This window comes from Stegastes partitus, unplaced genomic scaffold, assembly GCF_000690725.1.
Source record: "Stegastes partitus isolate 25-593 unplaced genomic scaffold, Stegastes_partitus-1.0.2 Scaffold24, whole genome shotgun sequence".
Taxonomy (NCBI): domain Eukaryota; kingdom Metazoa; phylum Chordata; class Actinopteri; family Pomacentridae; genus Stegastes; species Stegastes partitus.
Window position 1 is genome coordinate 922,641 of NW_007577755.1, and position 15,672 is coordinate 938,312.

A 15,672-nucleotide genomic window follows, 5' to 3' on the forward strand; every position below is an offset into this window, starting at 1 on the left:
AGATGGAGATCATTGACCAACTAAAAACCAGTGAAGAGTAATAATAATAATCAGAGCTGCAGTGACACTAACAGACATGGCAAAGGTGCCATCAAGAGAAATTGGAGTTTCTGCAACTGCTCAGGCATTGTGAAGGACATAACATGTAAACCTCTATGGCATGTGCCCAGGGGAAAAAAAATTGTTGCTCATTCTTGTAATAAAAAACTGCAAGATGAAATTTTGCTGAAGAGCACAAAAAGTAGCCTGATGAAAATTGGGAGCAGATTCTTTGGTCAGAGAGATAGATAGAGACCAGCATGTTTGGTATGAACTTGGCCATGACTACAGCGAATGCATCGTCCTGACAGTGAAGCACAGAGGTAAGAGTGCGATGATAGGAAGCTGCATGAGTGCTGGACTCCATGAACGGTTATGGACATACCAAAATACTGGCTGATAAGATGACTCCCAGTCTACAGAAGCTTGGCAGAGGACAAATATTCCAGCACTATAATGATCTAAAGCACACTGCCAAAATCACACAAGAGTTTCATAACAACATGAAAACTATGACCTGGACAAGTATGTCGCCTGACTTGAATCTAATAGAACAGCTTTGCAGTATTTTTTTTTTTTTTTTTTTTTTTTAAAGCTTGTGCGACACGTTTAGAGTGAAGAAAAGCTGAAAAAACTGTCCCTGAAGAATAGGAGAACATCTGTCACACTGGTGCAGCACTGGTTTCCTCCATGCCAATGAAGTGAAGAAAAAAATGAATCTAAGTAATGACTGACTTCTATTGCAGTTCGTACTGTGAGGCCTGTGTTTTTAATATAGTAAAGCTTAAACGTTTTTAATTTTGCATAAGAGCAAATACCCTACTGCTCAACAAAGGATTAATGCAATTACTAAAAGGTGACAGTTCTGAATCTGACATTCAAGTGATATGGCACTGGAGTTTATTCACTTATGTTGTACACTGAATATACATCTGGGTCATTTCCCTCTCTTAGGAACCTTCCAAGCGAATAAAAACTGCTCGACCACAGCCCTGCTGCTGTGGGTGCTAGCTCGCTATCATGGCTCACTGAATGGAACTGAACCATGAAATTTGTTTCCCGTGTTTTTAATGCTGCCGCAAATCATACCAAAGATTCATGACCTCAGAAACAACACAGTCCAGCCTGAAGGTTAATTTAGTGTTTGCTTTAGAGCTTTCAGTTGTAATTAATAAAGTATTTGTTGGTCTAGAAACTGGTTTTACTGAGTTAGCCAGCAAAAGCTCAGTAACTGAAGTCAGTTATCTTTTTTTGTCCTCTTCTACAGAAAATCCCTGCTGAACACGTGGATCTTAAGAACCACACTATGATGCAGATGCACCAGAATGTCATGATGCACTTCTGGTCAAACCGTTTTATATTTAGTGCTTTTGGTTGACTAATAATTTGCCATTCTTCACTGCTTCGCAAAGCAAACATTTCTGTATTTCGCATCATCCAATAAACAACTTGGCACAGTCGTTATGTATTGTATGAAGATCTGTTTTATTGTATGGTGTGTTGTACAGTTCTGTAAATTGACAGCTCACACAGAGTCTATGTTGAATGTGACACTGATGTAAATCTGTTTTTACCTAAGTCTCAACAGATAACATAGGTTACTTTGATATGATCAGTTTGGGACACTCTTACACAACATCAGATCTCACCATTTCTATGGTAAAAACAGTGACATTATTGAACAATTGGCCATACATACGACTGAGCTCAAACACATCTTCCATACGCTTTATTAAAACACAGCTACCCAGCTAAATAATTTTAGCTAAGATATAAGATTTGTTAAAAACTGTACATAACTGTAATATACATAAAGGCAAACTCTTTGGTACAGATATATACAGTTTATTTTCACTTTTTTCCTTTAAATTGGGCTTCTTAACATGTTGTCTTGTTGAAACCTTGAAAACACTATACCTGAATTGTATTAAGTGTATGAGAATACCAGCCTCCCATGAGAATGAAAGATCTCATTATAATTAACTAGCCACACTAAATACCAAGGTGACAACGGATCTGTTATGACTAAATATGACCTACTTTATCAGAAAGTGGATATCTCAGTAAGAAACTAGAGAGCCCGTCTGAAGAAATGCTATGAATGTCACCACAGTCAGTGTAAATGTCAGCCCAGTGTGCAACTTCCTAAGCCTACTTTACAAATACAAAATGTATACCTTACATGTGTAATAGAAGATAAAATTATTCATTTAAAAAAGGAACACAACACTAATGAAAAATGTACGAGAAAAAAAGTGAAAGCGAGTCCTTTTTAAGGGGACAAAAATGACCAATATAGGCTACATATCCTTGATTTGTTTGGGTTTTAGTGCAGGAGTGTAACAAACAAGGATGAGTCACTAGCAGTACAATGAAAGGTTTGCTTAGCTGGGTGGGCGAACAGAGCACAGCAGTTGGAGCCAACATGACCACAAAGTAATAAAAATCCACTGGATTCCTGATGTCATCACACCGAGAGAAGAACCAACGAACGCAAAGCAAACGTACACCGAAGCATTAGCTCAAGAACAAGAACATAAGAAATCCAAAACAACGAAACAAAAAAAAAGAGAAATAAATATTCATCTGATATGCCCAAACTGGAAAGTGATCTGTTGCAGTCTCTGGAGAAGGTGGGAGGGAAGAGAGGTACAATAGCTGGAGGTCTCCACTAGAGGGCAAGCCAGGGGTGGCGCAAGCACTCTGCAGCTGTGGCTCTTTTCTCAGGGATCAGCTCCAGCATGGGAAGCAAGAAGTCGGTGAAGCACTCAGCTTCTTCACGGGGCCACTCATATTTATCAACCAGCACCTCCAGCAGGCCCCACGGCTTCAGCTTGGTGATGTGTTTCAAATCACCTGCAGGCAAACCAGACACATGGCGCTGCATCAGAGAACCATGCAGCTACAGACGGCAACCAATTCTCAGGTTTAAATTCACTACAAGGTGGTTACATCTGTGAAAACATCACAAATACACAATGGTAATACCATTAAACATTAAATATTTCACTTTTCAACTGTATTTCCAAGATAGCATTGCATTATTTTATGCTGGGAAACATTTAAAGTCCATGTTTTAACGTGATGAAAGATGGTTATGACTCTTACGTAAGTTTTAGGACATGATCCAAAGTACAGAGAGACAACTCACTCTAGTCTTGAAATGGCACTTCTTTGTTTTACCTTTCTTGGTGAAAAAATCCTTGGAATATTTGCCAGTCATTATGAGTTTGCGTGGGACACTCCCCAGCAGCTCAATGATCAGCGCTATATGGTCTACACAGCAGACGGTTGCAAGAGGAGAGGAGGAGACAGACAAGACAAACAACAGATTCATCAGACAGTGTCCCGGTCACAGGCCCACTCTGGGTGTGTGGGAGGAGGGCCAAGAGAACGAAGAGTCGGGCCGACGGCACACAAACATGGGCCTGATTGTTGCAGAGGACGGAGTGCACAGGCCAGCAGTTTAAAAAGTTCTCAAACAAGACCACCAGACATTACGAGAGCTGGAAGGATTTCTAATGTTTTCCAGCTATGAATCAAAAGTCAGTACTAAGGTGATATATGTAGCAAATCCTCTGTAAAATTGTACTATGATTGGTAAGCTGTTCAGAGAGGAACCGGACATTAAACTCCTAGCTTTGCATTCACTACTCAGCTATTTGTGGCACTTTTCATGTGAACAAACAAATGGAACAAAATCAATGTCTGTGACTTTTAATAATAGTGCTTTATAATGGCATCACTAAAGGTATCAAATGCACATAAAACCCACTGATTTGTGGCAAATGTCTTTAAATTAGAAGAATTTATCACGTTTATATAACTGTTTAAATGCGTTGCAGCTATTTATACAACTTAATCCTCTTTTTCACACATTTATTATGTGTAAATATGGAAGTCTTGACATTTGCATCACCCTTGAAACGAATCAAAACAACAAATCCCACTCAGTATACTGAACCACTACAAAGGTGACATTATCAAGACTCTGTGTCACAGTTAATCCCTTATGAATGAAATGTTATTTTAGAATAATGAGTGTCATACATTAATTATCATATTGTTGTAAACACCAAGGCTTGTACTTTTTGAAGTCACTTAAAACGGGATATTATATACGTACATTTAAGCTCTGTAAACAGAAATGCTACAACAAACGTCAACATTTCTCGTGTTGTCTTCTCCGTCAACTCATGACTCTATTAGATAAAGTTAAATGTATTAGATAAAATGAGATAAACATCAGATCGCTGCTGTTGCTGAACTCTCTCCTGTTGCTGAACTCTCTCCATGGAGGAGAAAGATCATGAGAATCACCTCGACAGGGATCAATAAACTATCAAGAGCCAAGCCAAGTCATCCTACGACAACTAAGGTGAGACTGTATGAACCTCAGCCAGGCAATCTTTGGCACAACTACTGACGCTGAATCAATGTCTGATGGTTCTGTTTAAAGAAACAGGCGTTTTATTACTCTGAAATATGAGGTTACTTATTGGTCTGTGTTCATTGCTATGCCAGCTGGCCTGCACACACCAACAACTCTGACAGGTTCGAGTGTGCCGACAGAAACCTTCTTCCATCGCCCTTCTGTCCACCTTCCCCAGAGCGAGCCACAGACAGAGGGGTGCCGTACCTCTCTTGGTGAAGTATTCCTGCGAGTATTTCCCACTCAGAGCATAGTGACGGGGGATTTTACCGAGCAATTCAATCATGAGAGCAAGATGGTCTGGAAATGAGGCACATCCAGAGAGGAGGGGGAAGATAGGAAATCACAGAGACATGGTTTGGAGAAGAGAGAAGATGGCAAACAGTCATGTGGAACAATGTATTAGGAACAATGGATGATGACAGCCTAGTATAACGAGAAGCACATGGATGGAATGCCTGTGTTATTTTTGGATATCAAATCTATTACAAACATTTGAACACATGTAGGTCATTCACTTTCACATATGAAAACAAGCAATGGATATGAAGTCAGACTGAAAACAAGACCTCGAAAGCTAAACTACGTACAACCGACTCTGAAACAGGATGCTCACAAAGCAAATGAAGTAGTGCAAGAACAGTAAGCAATGGATTTATGAGTTCTTGTGCTATACGTAAAAAAAGCCAATTCACAGCTGCAGGACATGCCGATACACTGAAGGCTGAATCTCAGCACATACCTGGCATGCCAGGGCAGAATCAAGTCAGCAGAGAAATTTAAGCAGCAAGCCAGCATTACCATAAAGACAGCATTAGGAGGAGAACAACAAGAGTGACAGTGACTGACGAGGACATGATGACAGATGGGAGAGGAAAGGAAGAGATGGCCCCATCTCCAGCGTTGCAAAATAGTAGTTTGAGGTGGCAAGATAGGAAATAAGCACAGGAATGCTGGTACTCTTCATCACATGATTATTATTCTCCCACATTTCTTCTAAATTTAAGACCATTAGACTTTTCATTGCAATGGAGTACCTCATTTAACACTGTGAATATATCTAAGCAAAGTGCACTACAACTTATTGTGCAAACTGCACAATAATTTGGAGTGAATGTCAGAACATGCCATGCATACTGTGAAACTCTCATTAGAAATGTGGATATTTCAAATAATTTACAATGACAATAAAGCACCAATAAAGACCAATTTAACAAGATAAGCACCATGAAGCTTTTCACAGCAGCAATACCGGTTAAAAGCTACCGCCACCATTAAAAGTCCCTCACCAGTTGAAGCATACATTTCAAAACTACTGCTAAATGTAGCATTTAAGATTAAAGCTGTGCATTTAAAAGTGGATAAAGTAGAGTAGAGAGGGAGAGGAAGACCTAGCAATACCTTCATCCCTGGAATAATCTTCCCCAGAATGTGGTTCAAACAAGTAGTCCCCCGTAGCAAGCTCGAAGGCCTGAGGAGACAACACAATCATCATGCACACAGTATGAAGCCATCTGCCTACGCTCATTGTTAGTAATCATGTTACACTGGACTATTGTATTTTAGGATTAAAGGCACACTAGTTTGATTTCCTTTTTAAATGTCAATACAGTGAACTAGTTTTCAGTGCAGCCTCTCACCATGCAGGCTGTACTCCATATATCAGCCGGTGTGCTGTATCCAGAACCAATGAGCACCTCTAAAGACCGGTACTGTCGTGTCTGGATGTCTTCAGTAAAGTGCTTGTGCTGGAAGAGGGAGACGGATTAGAGAAAACAAATCCTATAAAACAAGATTCTATGACTTGTACGTAACAGTAGGCCTGTCACATATATTACATAATCGCTTGACTGTAATTATTTGAGATGACCGAGATCATTGTTCATAATCGAGAGAATTGTTTCCTTCACCTGTATAAAGACAGCAGCGTGAAACTAACAGAAATGTCATTTTTCAGTTACAATTTCCAAGTTCTTATCCAGAACGTACACCCCCTGCTTCTGCTCAACAACAACATGGTGTTGTGGTGCTTAACTTCTAATATTTAACCAACTGCATTTTGATAAACATCCATTGACATTAACACCATGGATTTAGTTGACAAGTCAAATACAAAAACACCACTGTGGGTACATTTTGGGTTTTTTTAAGCAAAATGAAAAAGGAGAGTTCCATAACTGAGAGGTGATTTGTTGGATTTGGACAAGAAATGTGGCAGCCAAACGTGCCAATCCCATTAATCTAAAACTAAAAGAGGCATAAAATAAACAGGAAAAGGCAATTAATATCCTCAGACAAGACAATCATTATTCTCTTTAGAATGATAAACGGAGTAACAGAGTCTTCAGACTGTATTCTGTTACAAAGATAGAAATATTCTATATATACAACAGTAAAATAAAAGATTATAAATATATGTTGACTCCACAAGCACTGCAGAATTTCAGAGAACTAGTACCACACTGCATCTGCCAATCCATTTCTAAACTTAAATCAATATTTCATATAAAAGCTGGAATACTGAAGCAATTCTATTTTGGAAGCTACGTGACACTGGAAGTGTCCCTAACTGTAAGGCTTCATCTCTAATCAGTAAATCCCTCCGGTCATTAGCAGAGTACTCACCACCCAGCAGGCATTTCCCAAATCAGCAATCTTGACCTTGATCTTGTCTGCATTGAGTGGCTCAAGAGGGTTAACTAGCAAGGATCCAGCTGTTAGTTTGTCTACATCAGGGTAAAAAGAGAAACACACAGAGAGAGAAGGATAAAAGATAAGTCTAACAATCAATATTTCAAAGTTTGCATGGCTGAGGAGTCTGTTAAATGTCCAAACAAGCCCAGCCAGAGAAAAAAGCCTCCAAAAAACCTCATCACAGTTTGATGTCCTGATTTTGGCTGACTGACCATTTCTCAGGCTTTCTTGGGTTCCATACAGACAGTCGGGTCCGTCCTCTCCCTCTTCTCGCAAAATTCTTTGTTCCAGCTCTCCCTCCTCCAGCCCAGCAGGAAGGTGTCTCTCAGTGACTCCACTGCTGTGAGCCCCTCTACCTTCAGTCTCAGTGTCCAGCTCATTGAAATCTGTGGAGTCCACACCGTTGCACATGGAGTGGACGGGGGATTCCTTGTGTTGCTCCTCTGGAGTGGCACATTTCTCTGTGGTTTCTGTGTTGCCATTGTGTTGGTCTTCTTCCCTCCACTGAGACTGTGTCTGCTCCACCTCCACATGTCCATTACAGTTCACCTCCGAGAGCCCCTCTGGTCCCACCCTCAAGAGATCTGCATTCACACTGCTCTCTAAAAGAATTAGGAAAAGAGAGATAAGAATTATTTTTCAAATGAGTCATACCAGAGATCTTATTACCGTCTAGCAACCGCAACAGAACTTTCACTGACATCAATAAAAATTTAAGGAGCACACATTACTCTCCACTGATGATGGCCTCTTACCGTCCGCTTCCTCATTTCCCAGCTCTTGGAGAGACACCTGTCTGAGAGGAGCACAGGCCCGTCCCTTTGGAGATTGGGGTTCATCATCTTCATCATCATCCTCTCGTGGCTCTGTGGTCTTTTCCATCTCCTCCAGGTCCAGGATGCACTTTTCCAGCAGCTCCGCCTGACGTTTTTGCTTCTTTTTTAACTTCTTCTTCTTGTTCTTGGACATTTTTACAGTCTGTCAGAAATGAACAACAGAAATATAATGACACCTTCTCTGACAGTTACATATTTGTAGGACTACTTCAAAGCTATGTCACATTGAAATGTGAGAGGCTGATGTTCTATGCAAAAAGTGAGTAATAAAGTCTTTGTACCTGTTTTGGAGCCGGCGCTGTGCTTACTGGAAAGAGAACATCACATGAGTACAAACTGTAACCAAACTGTCTTTATGAATGTACATATGAATACAGGTGTGTGTGTGTCTCATACTTGCTGAACCAGAGGGAGGAGGCGCCCCAGTCCTCTGCCACTCTGTGGCTTCAGCTGCAAGCTTACGGACATAAGGCTCGTCGACACTCATCAGGATATTCTCTGGCTTGATGTCTGTGTGGATGATCTGACACTTTGTGTGCAGGTAGTCCAGGCCTTGGAGAACCTAGAAAATAAATGCAAGGAAATCGTTTACTTGATTGTAAAACCTAAACTAACTACCAAAACGGAAGTTCACACTTTTTAGTGTTTCAGTAGTGTTTTCTCTATGTCTTGTAGTTATACAAACAGTTAAAATGTATGGAATAAAATCTGATATACAGGTCACACAAATCCAAACAATCTAGAACTAAAATAAAAATGCAATCCATGTAAACCACTATCTGTATAAGATAGCCAACGTAAATCAATGATTAAAGCATAAATAAATGAGTTATACTTTTATCACTGTGGAGTCTTGGAATATAGGTTTGAAGCAGGAGTACCATTACATAAGATCTGGGTCTGGTAAATGGTCTGCACTTATAGAGCACTTTTTTCCAAAGTGCTTTACAATGTGTTTCTCATTCATCCATTCACACACACATTCATACACCAATGGTGACAGCTGTCATGCAAGGTGCTGCCTGCAATTGGGAGCAACTTCGGGTTCAGTGTCTTGCCCAAGGACACTTCGACTGTGGAGGGGCAGGTGATCGAACCGCCAGCCTTGCAATTGGAGGACAATCGGCTCTACCACCTGAGCCACATCCACCCAATATATGCAAGCCCTTACAAATGGAATAACACCATGTAGATTAATTCTATTTGCACCTTTTAAATCTCTCTCAATTTCACAGTAACTTGAGTTTTAAGTCTAGTGTTTGCAGCAACATTCCTGCTGTGGTGCATCAGTAGCATTTTTTGTGAACCAGCAATGACTTGTTTGCCAGAGCTGAAAAAGGGAGCAACCATAGCTACAAAAATAGAGTAGGCATAAACATAAACATAGGACGCATCCAAGAACAGTTTCTGATGCTCTAAATAAAAAACGGAAACACAGCGTTCAGAGGAAGGATCACAGTCTAAATAAGAAAGCGATCGACAGCAAGGCATAAGTCACAAGCACATGGCGACAGTGTTTGAGTAATTATTCTTACTGGCAGAAGGAACAGACAAAAGTCCAACATTGTGGGTTTAATCAGTTATTTGTCCTATAATGACAAAAGCCCCCTTAGTTAAAAAAACAAGAAAACATATTCTTCACATCTGTTATGCTGGTTCGCCCTACTTACTATGTGTTCAGTTATAGGAACATGCTCTGCCCTGACTGGTTTCCACCTGCAGGCTACACAGCCCTTCTAACATACTGTGAGTGACAACTGAACTTTCATCATGACTCATCAAGGTATGACTGTGGGTCTCATGTTACCTGTCTTATGATGCTCTTTACGCAAGGCAGAGGCAGTCCTTGGTAATTGGACTTTATAATCCATTTTAATAAGTGATGTCCCAACACCTCAAACACCATGCACACATCTGAAGATCACAGCAGTTAAGGTAAAAAATACAAAATGCAGTGCAAATAAAGGCGAACTAAAAACCTGTCAGCAGAAAACTCCAGTACTAAGTGACTATGTGGTCATTCACCTACATGAGGAAGAGCATTATTTATACTGACGAGAGGGCAGGTCAGAGGAGTGCAAACACTAGCCTGTTGTTAGGGGCTCTCATATTACAGCTATAGCAATCCCTGGGGCATTCAGGGGATCTTACACAGCCAATGCATCGTGATAGGTGGAGGTCTGTTTGGGACACACAAGATTCCATTATTATACCCATCACCTGTTGTTTACTTTGTTACGTGCATACTGCTTTTTAACTCAATTTGACACCAGCGGTGACTTCAGTCTTTCCAGTAGGAAGCAATTTAGCTGATTAAATCTGACTCATAAACAAGATCAGGAAGCATTCACATTTGGTTTTGAAGGATACGAGTTCCATTGACACCAGAGATCTTGAAATCATCTAGCAGCTGGACCACCATCTCACGGTTGGGATCATTGGTGTCCGAGTTTCTTACCTGGAAACAAAGAAAAGTAAGAATGCAGTTGATACAATCAGGATTTACACCTACTAATTTGACCCACACAGGGTTGGCAAATGTCTTTATCTGTAACCACAAAATACTGCTTGAACACATATGCAAGCTGTCACACACTATGTGTAATCATGCACAGTGCAAAGTGTGCGTAATGGCTTGCAGTGTCGCAAGGTCCTGTCCTTGTGTTATGTCTGTTCTCAAGAATTGTGATAGATGCATTTGCCCTGATGTCATCAGTATACATTTGTGCATTTTTTCTGCATCTTGCTTTAAGTGTTTTTAAATCCAACATTTTGTGAGCAATGTACTCAGCTACTTACAGATCTAAGGAGTTTGATCTCATCAACTGCCGTCTCTGTGTAGTGCTCTGCGCTCTTCACCACTTTCATTGCAACAAACCTCTTCACCCTGCAACCACAGAACAAGTCACATTTGAGAACAGGAAGCACTGTACCAGGTCCTACCACAACAGTCTCAGAGCCAGCTGCTATTGTATCTCTTATCCAACATCAAGCCTCAAAAACAAAACAGTGCAGTGAGAATATGCAGTAAAGTTTTTCTCGTACTGGATGTCCCAGGCGAGCCACACGGTAGAGAAGTGTCCCCAGCCAAGTTTCCGGATTACATGGTATTTTCCATTGTAAAGGTCTCCTACTTTCACATGGTGGTAGCCACCTAGATAACAAGAAAATGCATGTTGATTATACAGTTCAAAAACCAGAGTACAGGCAGTCATTTACATGCACTGGAATAATTGGTCACAGACTCATTAAGGTAAAACTGGTTCTTGTAACAATCAGGGAAGACTCCTCACATTTCAGGTTCTTGTTGTAGGCAATTAATTATTTTGTTTTCGTTTGGGTATTTACAATAACTAGTTCGTAGCAAGCATGTTAACACACTGAGTAAGTTGGGACTCGCCTTTGCAGTAGTCATTGGGGTCCTCCTGTTCCTCATCATCAGAACCGAGAATCTCCTCAGGTTCCTCGGGTTCCTGAGGCGAGGCTTCTAGCTGGGGTGGCTGTCGAGATCTGGGATTGGCTGGCTGCCTAATAGACAAACACACCAACCATCAGAGACGTCATTCCACATGTTCTTTTCTTTCCTATCTTCAGTCTTTGAGTGATCACCTTCACAGTCAAATCAATTGCCTGTCGTATAAATAAATGTCTATAAAATGCTGATCTTAGATGTGAAGAGTCTTTTAGCAGTAACCACACCTAAATCCTGCTTAATGCATTACCAGTAACTGTTCCCAAAACAAAACAAAACAATAAAGTAGCAGCAGCTGGCATTATTCACGCTGGGTAGCTACACTGGCCAGACATCAGACCTTTAAACCTGTGACAGGTTGTTAATTTGAATCATGTCCCCTTGAAATTAAGTTGGAAGGTTCAGTGTACCTGGCTTTTAGTGACTTGATTTGACCTTGATGTCAACAAAAGAAGGCTTTGTAAGGATCTGTCCTCATGCTAACTGAGTTTAAGCTATACTTTTAATTTAAACTAATTAACTTCAACAACAGCTCAAACAACTAGCAAGGCATATCCAGAACTAATCCAAAAGCTCTGTATTTAAACCAATCAACGGTAATGTTAATGGTCTGTATATGCTACAAAGAAATATTTACAAAAAAAAAAAAAACAGTTTTCATGCCGACAGTGACTGTAAAGAAGCAATGCAGGCAAACACACTTTTGGGAGATGAAAAGAGGCTGTCCATATCCTGACAAAATCTTTCTGTCACAATAGACCCAAAGCAACACTTCTCCTTTCACAGATATCACATATGCAAAGTAAAGAGAACATTTGAAGAAATCTGTGCTACTGTCTGTGTTTTTTACTACAGTTTCCCATGTTTGTTAATGCATATCTGTATTATGTTGGAAAATATCAACACTGCTGAATCTGAATTTCGATATTGTGAAATTCCAAGAAAAAAGGGGCAAGAAAACTGTTTGTGTCTTAAAAGGAGAAAAAAAACATAGGCTTTATCTGTCTGTACAGATTTTCTAACAAAGCACTTGCAACATATTTTTCATTTTGAAAAAATAGATTAGAGTACAAAACCAAGGGCAATTGTGTCTTAAAATCACAAAGTTGTTTGGTCATAAAGTCAAGCTGTCAGACATGAGAGGAACAGTACATCGAGTCAAAGAAAACTGGACAAAAATTCAGAAAGTAATATTAGGAAGGGTTGGTACTATAGCTAAATAATGCACTCAAAACAATATTATCGTGCATGAACAAAGGACTCAGGCTGAAATGTCTGCACATATTAAATGTTGTATCTATACGTCACTGCGTGCAGACTTTTTTATTTCTGTATGAGCTGCTGTTTTGACTGTAATTCCAGCTAATTGATCAACGCTAGCATAACTGAACAACAGGATGACCTACAGGAAGTGCACATTTTGAACATGTAATGTACATACTGTGACTTTTTTCATGAGTCTATGATTTGAGGATTTGTCAAATTAGTTTTACAATTCTTTGAATGTGGAACATAAATAAAACACACCCACTATTTCAATCAAGTAACACAATTTTTCACAGCTGCTGAGCAGGATCAAAAACAGATTGAGATTTACAGCTGTAGACATCCTGAATCACAGAATGACTGAGTGTGCGCATATATATGGGTAACATCATATATTCTGTGTTTGCCAACAGTTCAGTGCCTAATATTAACTTGAAAGCCAAACAGACTGATGTTACTTCCCCCACAGTGGAGATTAAGGCTGCTCATCTCTATGGGAGCCAAGAGAGCTGAGATCACATTCAAGTAAATTCCTAAAACTGGGCTGAAATGTTTCATAAATGGGCTGCTAGTTTCCACATAATCTGCAACCTACTTCTCTGTGCCTGCCGTGGTTATCTGAAGCCGTGCACATTTGTGCATCAATGACAAAACAAACAGCTTCAATTAATTAGTCAATTATTCAGATTTTTGACTTTTTGATGATGCTTTTCCCTTGACATGCATTCACTGCTGCTGCATTACTGCAATTCTGTTAATTAATTAAGACATCGGGTACTACAAATGAATCTTCTCAGTTCTCATAAGCAGTCATGAACCTTCATTAACTATTAAAGAATGAAGACAGAGATTAACAAAAACATTAGTGCAATGCAATTCCTAAAATAATCTAAAAGAAAAAAAAACACCATAAAAAAACATGCATCAAATATTGTGTGGGTGCTTTCATTTTTTGCTGGTGCTTATTACTTTGACTGTGAAGACAAGCGCATGCTCCAACACTCAAGTTATTCTGATCTAGATTATCCTTCAGAGTCTTACATTACATTGACATTTAACATGTGCACTGATTCAGAACTTTAACTAGTCCACTCCACTACGTCCTCAACGTGACTGAGAGTCCTGCTGCTCTTCTATGCAGCGCTCAGTATGCAAGGATGACTGTGGCATGCAACGGTACAGTTTGCAGTTATATTTAGTTCACGTGATTCTCACGTCTAATGGACGTGCCAGTCTCAGCCACGAAGAAAACACTGTCATGAGGTGAGTATTCACAACAGCACTGTTTTCAGTGAAACACCATGCTTCGGTGGGCTGATGTGGGCTTCTTCATTCTCTTGTTTTAAATATAGCACGGGCTGTTATGTAACACTCCGGAGGATGCCACTAGTGCAGGCATGATTAGTAGATTGTTAGATACACCAAAACAATCAGTACTGAAGATCAAGGTTTGAGTAGTCTATTTTCGGCCCTAAGTGTTGTATTATTGTAATACAATCATTCATAAGTATTTTCGTAGTAGAACATAGCCTTCAAGTAGTTAAATCAAGCACTGCATACTGCACATTCTATACAGACAGCCCATAATGTATGTCTGATTAAAATAAGTGTCCAAACCTTTATGCATAATTCCTACGCCCTTACTTAAACACCATGCAAAAACAGAAATCTCTGGAAACCAACCAAGCATGCTCAATCTCGTAATTCTTTTGAGATACGTTAAATCAGTCTTTCACTCCTTTAACTCTGCAGCATGCACAGACCAAAGGAAAAGTATGAGAACATGCATGCATTCAAGGACCCTGTGACACCTTCATGTCTAATAATCTGGACAATGCAGAGACAGCATATGTGTGAAACAGCAAAAAAACAAACAATAACATTTGACTGAGTGCAGCTGACAAAAAAACATGCATGTATGAGACGACGAGGTTGACGTGGAGTCAAGACTCACTTTTTGCTGGTCTTCTTTGCTTTCGCCCTCTTCTTCCTAGCCTGGAGTGCCAGAACTGAAAAGAAACCAGAGACATTATTTTGCTATTGTCTGGCTGCCTTTTGATCTCCAGCTGACACTCGAGACAAAAAAAGATGAAACTGTCTGCGGAAAAGTACACAACTACCTCACCCTACAGCTCATAAACTAGGTCTTTGTGCATTATATTGTCTCATGTTTGCAACTACCAGGGTCTTAATCATAATTGCAGTACATATGTTAGTCTGACAGTCACCCAGTTGGATACTGGAACCCATCCAATGTTAACTTACATCACTAAGCTACCCACCTAGGTAACCGCTCCTTTAAAACACGGTAGTAGACACTTCAGTGGGTGGCTGGTTGCTTTAACAGAAGCTACATTCTCGCCTGGCTCCTGTTGTCGGTGTTTAAGTCTGTGTTTTAAATGGACGGAGCCGCAAACCACGTATCAAGCTAATCCTGACATGTCCCATTGAAGCTAAAGCTAATGTCTAGAAAGCTAACGTAGCTCGCTCCAGCTCAGTGCGTGACAGACGCGTTCAATTAAACCACCCTCTGAATGCATGCAGCTCGGCTAAAATGTACATTAGTGGCTGCATAGGAACACGGGCTGTGCTGTCAACCCACATACGGGCTAACATTGTTCACACAGTGTGCGGCGTGTCGCGTAAAGATTTACCTTTCCTCTCCATGTCGGCTGGATTCGTAGCCTAGCCGTTAGCTACACCACCAGTGATCGAATGTTCCACGCATGCGCACTTGAGCGTCTTGCTGAAGGGGAGCTTCCCCGGTGACGTCTGCACCTGAGCATCAAACCGTTTTTATGGATTTTACTACACTGAGCCTGCAGGCAGCACAGGCAGTGAGCAGCCTTATAAAGAAGCATTTTATCTCCTGCCGCTGATTGGACTGAGAAATCATGTCTTAACCTTTTACTTACTTTTACTGCATGACAAAG

The 15,672-nt window shown here is 40.3% G+C and overlaps 1 protein-coding gene across 3 annotated transcripts; it reads right to left on the reverse strand.

Annotated features, from left to right (window-relative positions):
- Nucleotides 1-1,500: 1,500 nt before the first annotated feature.
- On the reverse strand, nt 1,501-15,462 carry srpk1a (SRSF protein kinase 1a). 3 transcript variants are annotated; one of them, XM_008296434.1, is made up of 16 exons: nt 15,394-15,462; nt 14,694-14,748; nt 11,402-11,529; nt 11,047-11,155; nt 10,801-10,888; nt 10,372-10,459; nt 9,809-9,915; nt 8,398-8,563; nt 8,283-8,308; nt 7,921-8,143; nt 7,378-7,767; nt 7,097-7,197; nt 6,112-6,219; nt 5,873-5,942; nt 3,223-3,315; nt 1,501-2,895 (listed from the first exon to the last, which is right to left on the reverse strand). In XM_008296434.1, exons 1-16 carry the CDS (start codon nt 15,404-15,406, stop codon nt 2,711-2,713), a joined length of 1,950 nt encoding a protein of 649 aa, XP_008294656.1. In that variant the 5' UTR covers nt 15,407-15,462; the 3' UTR covers nt 1,501-2,710. The 3 variants fall into 3 exon arrangements, with proteins under 3 accessions (XP_008294656.1, XP_008294663.1, XP_008294648.1); XM_008296441.1 differs by lacking the exon at nt 3,223-3,315 and adding an exon at nt 4,679-4,771; XM_008296426.1 differs by lacking the exons at nt 1,501-2,895; nt 3,223-3,315 and adding an exon at nt 3,326-4,771.
- Between the last annotated feature and the right edge of the window lie 210 nt (nt 15,463-15,672).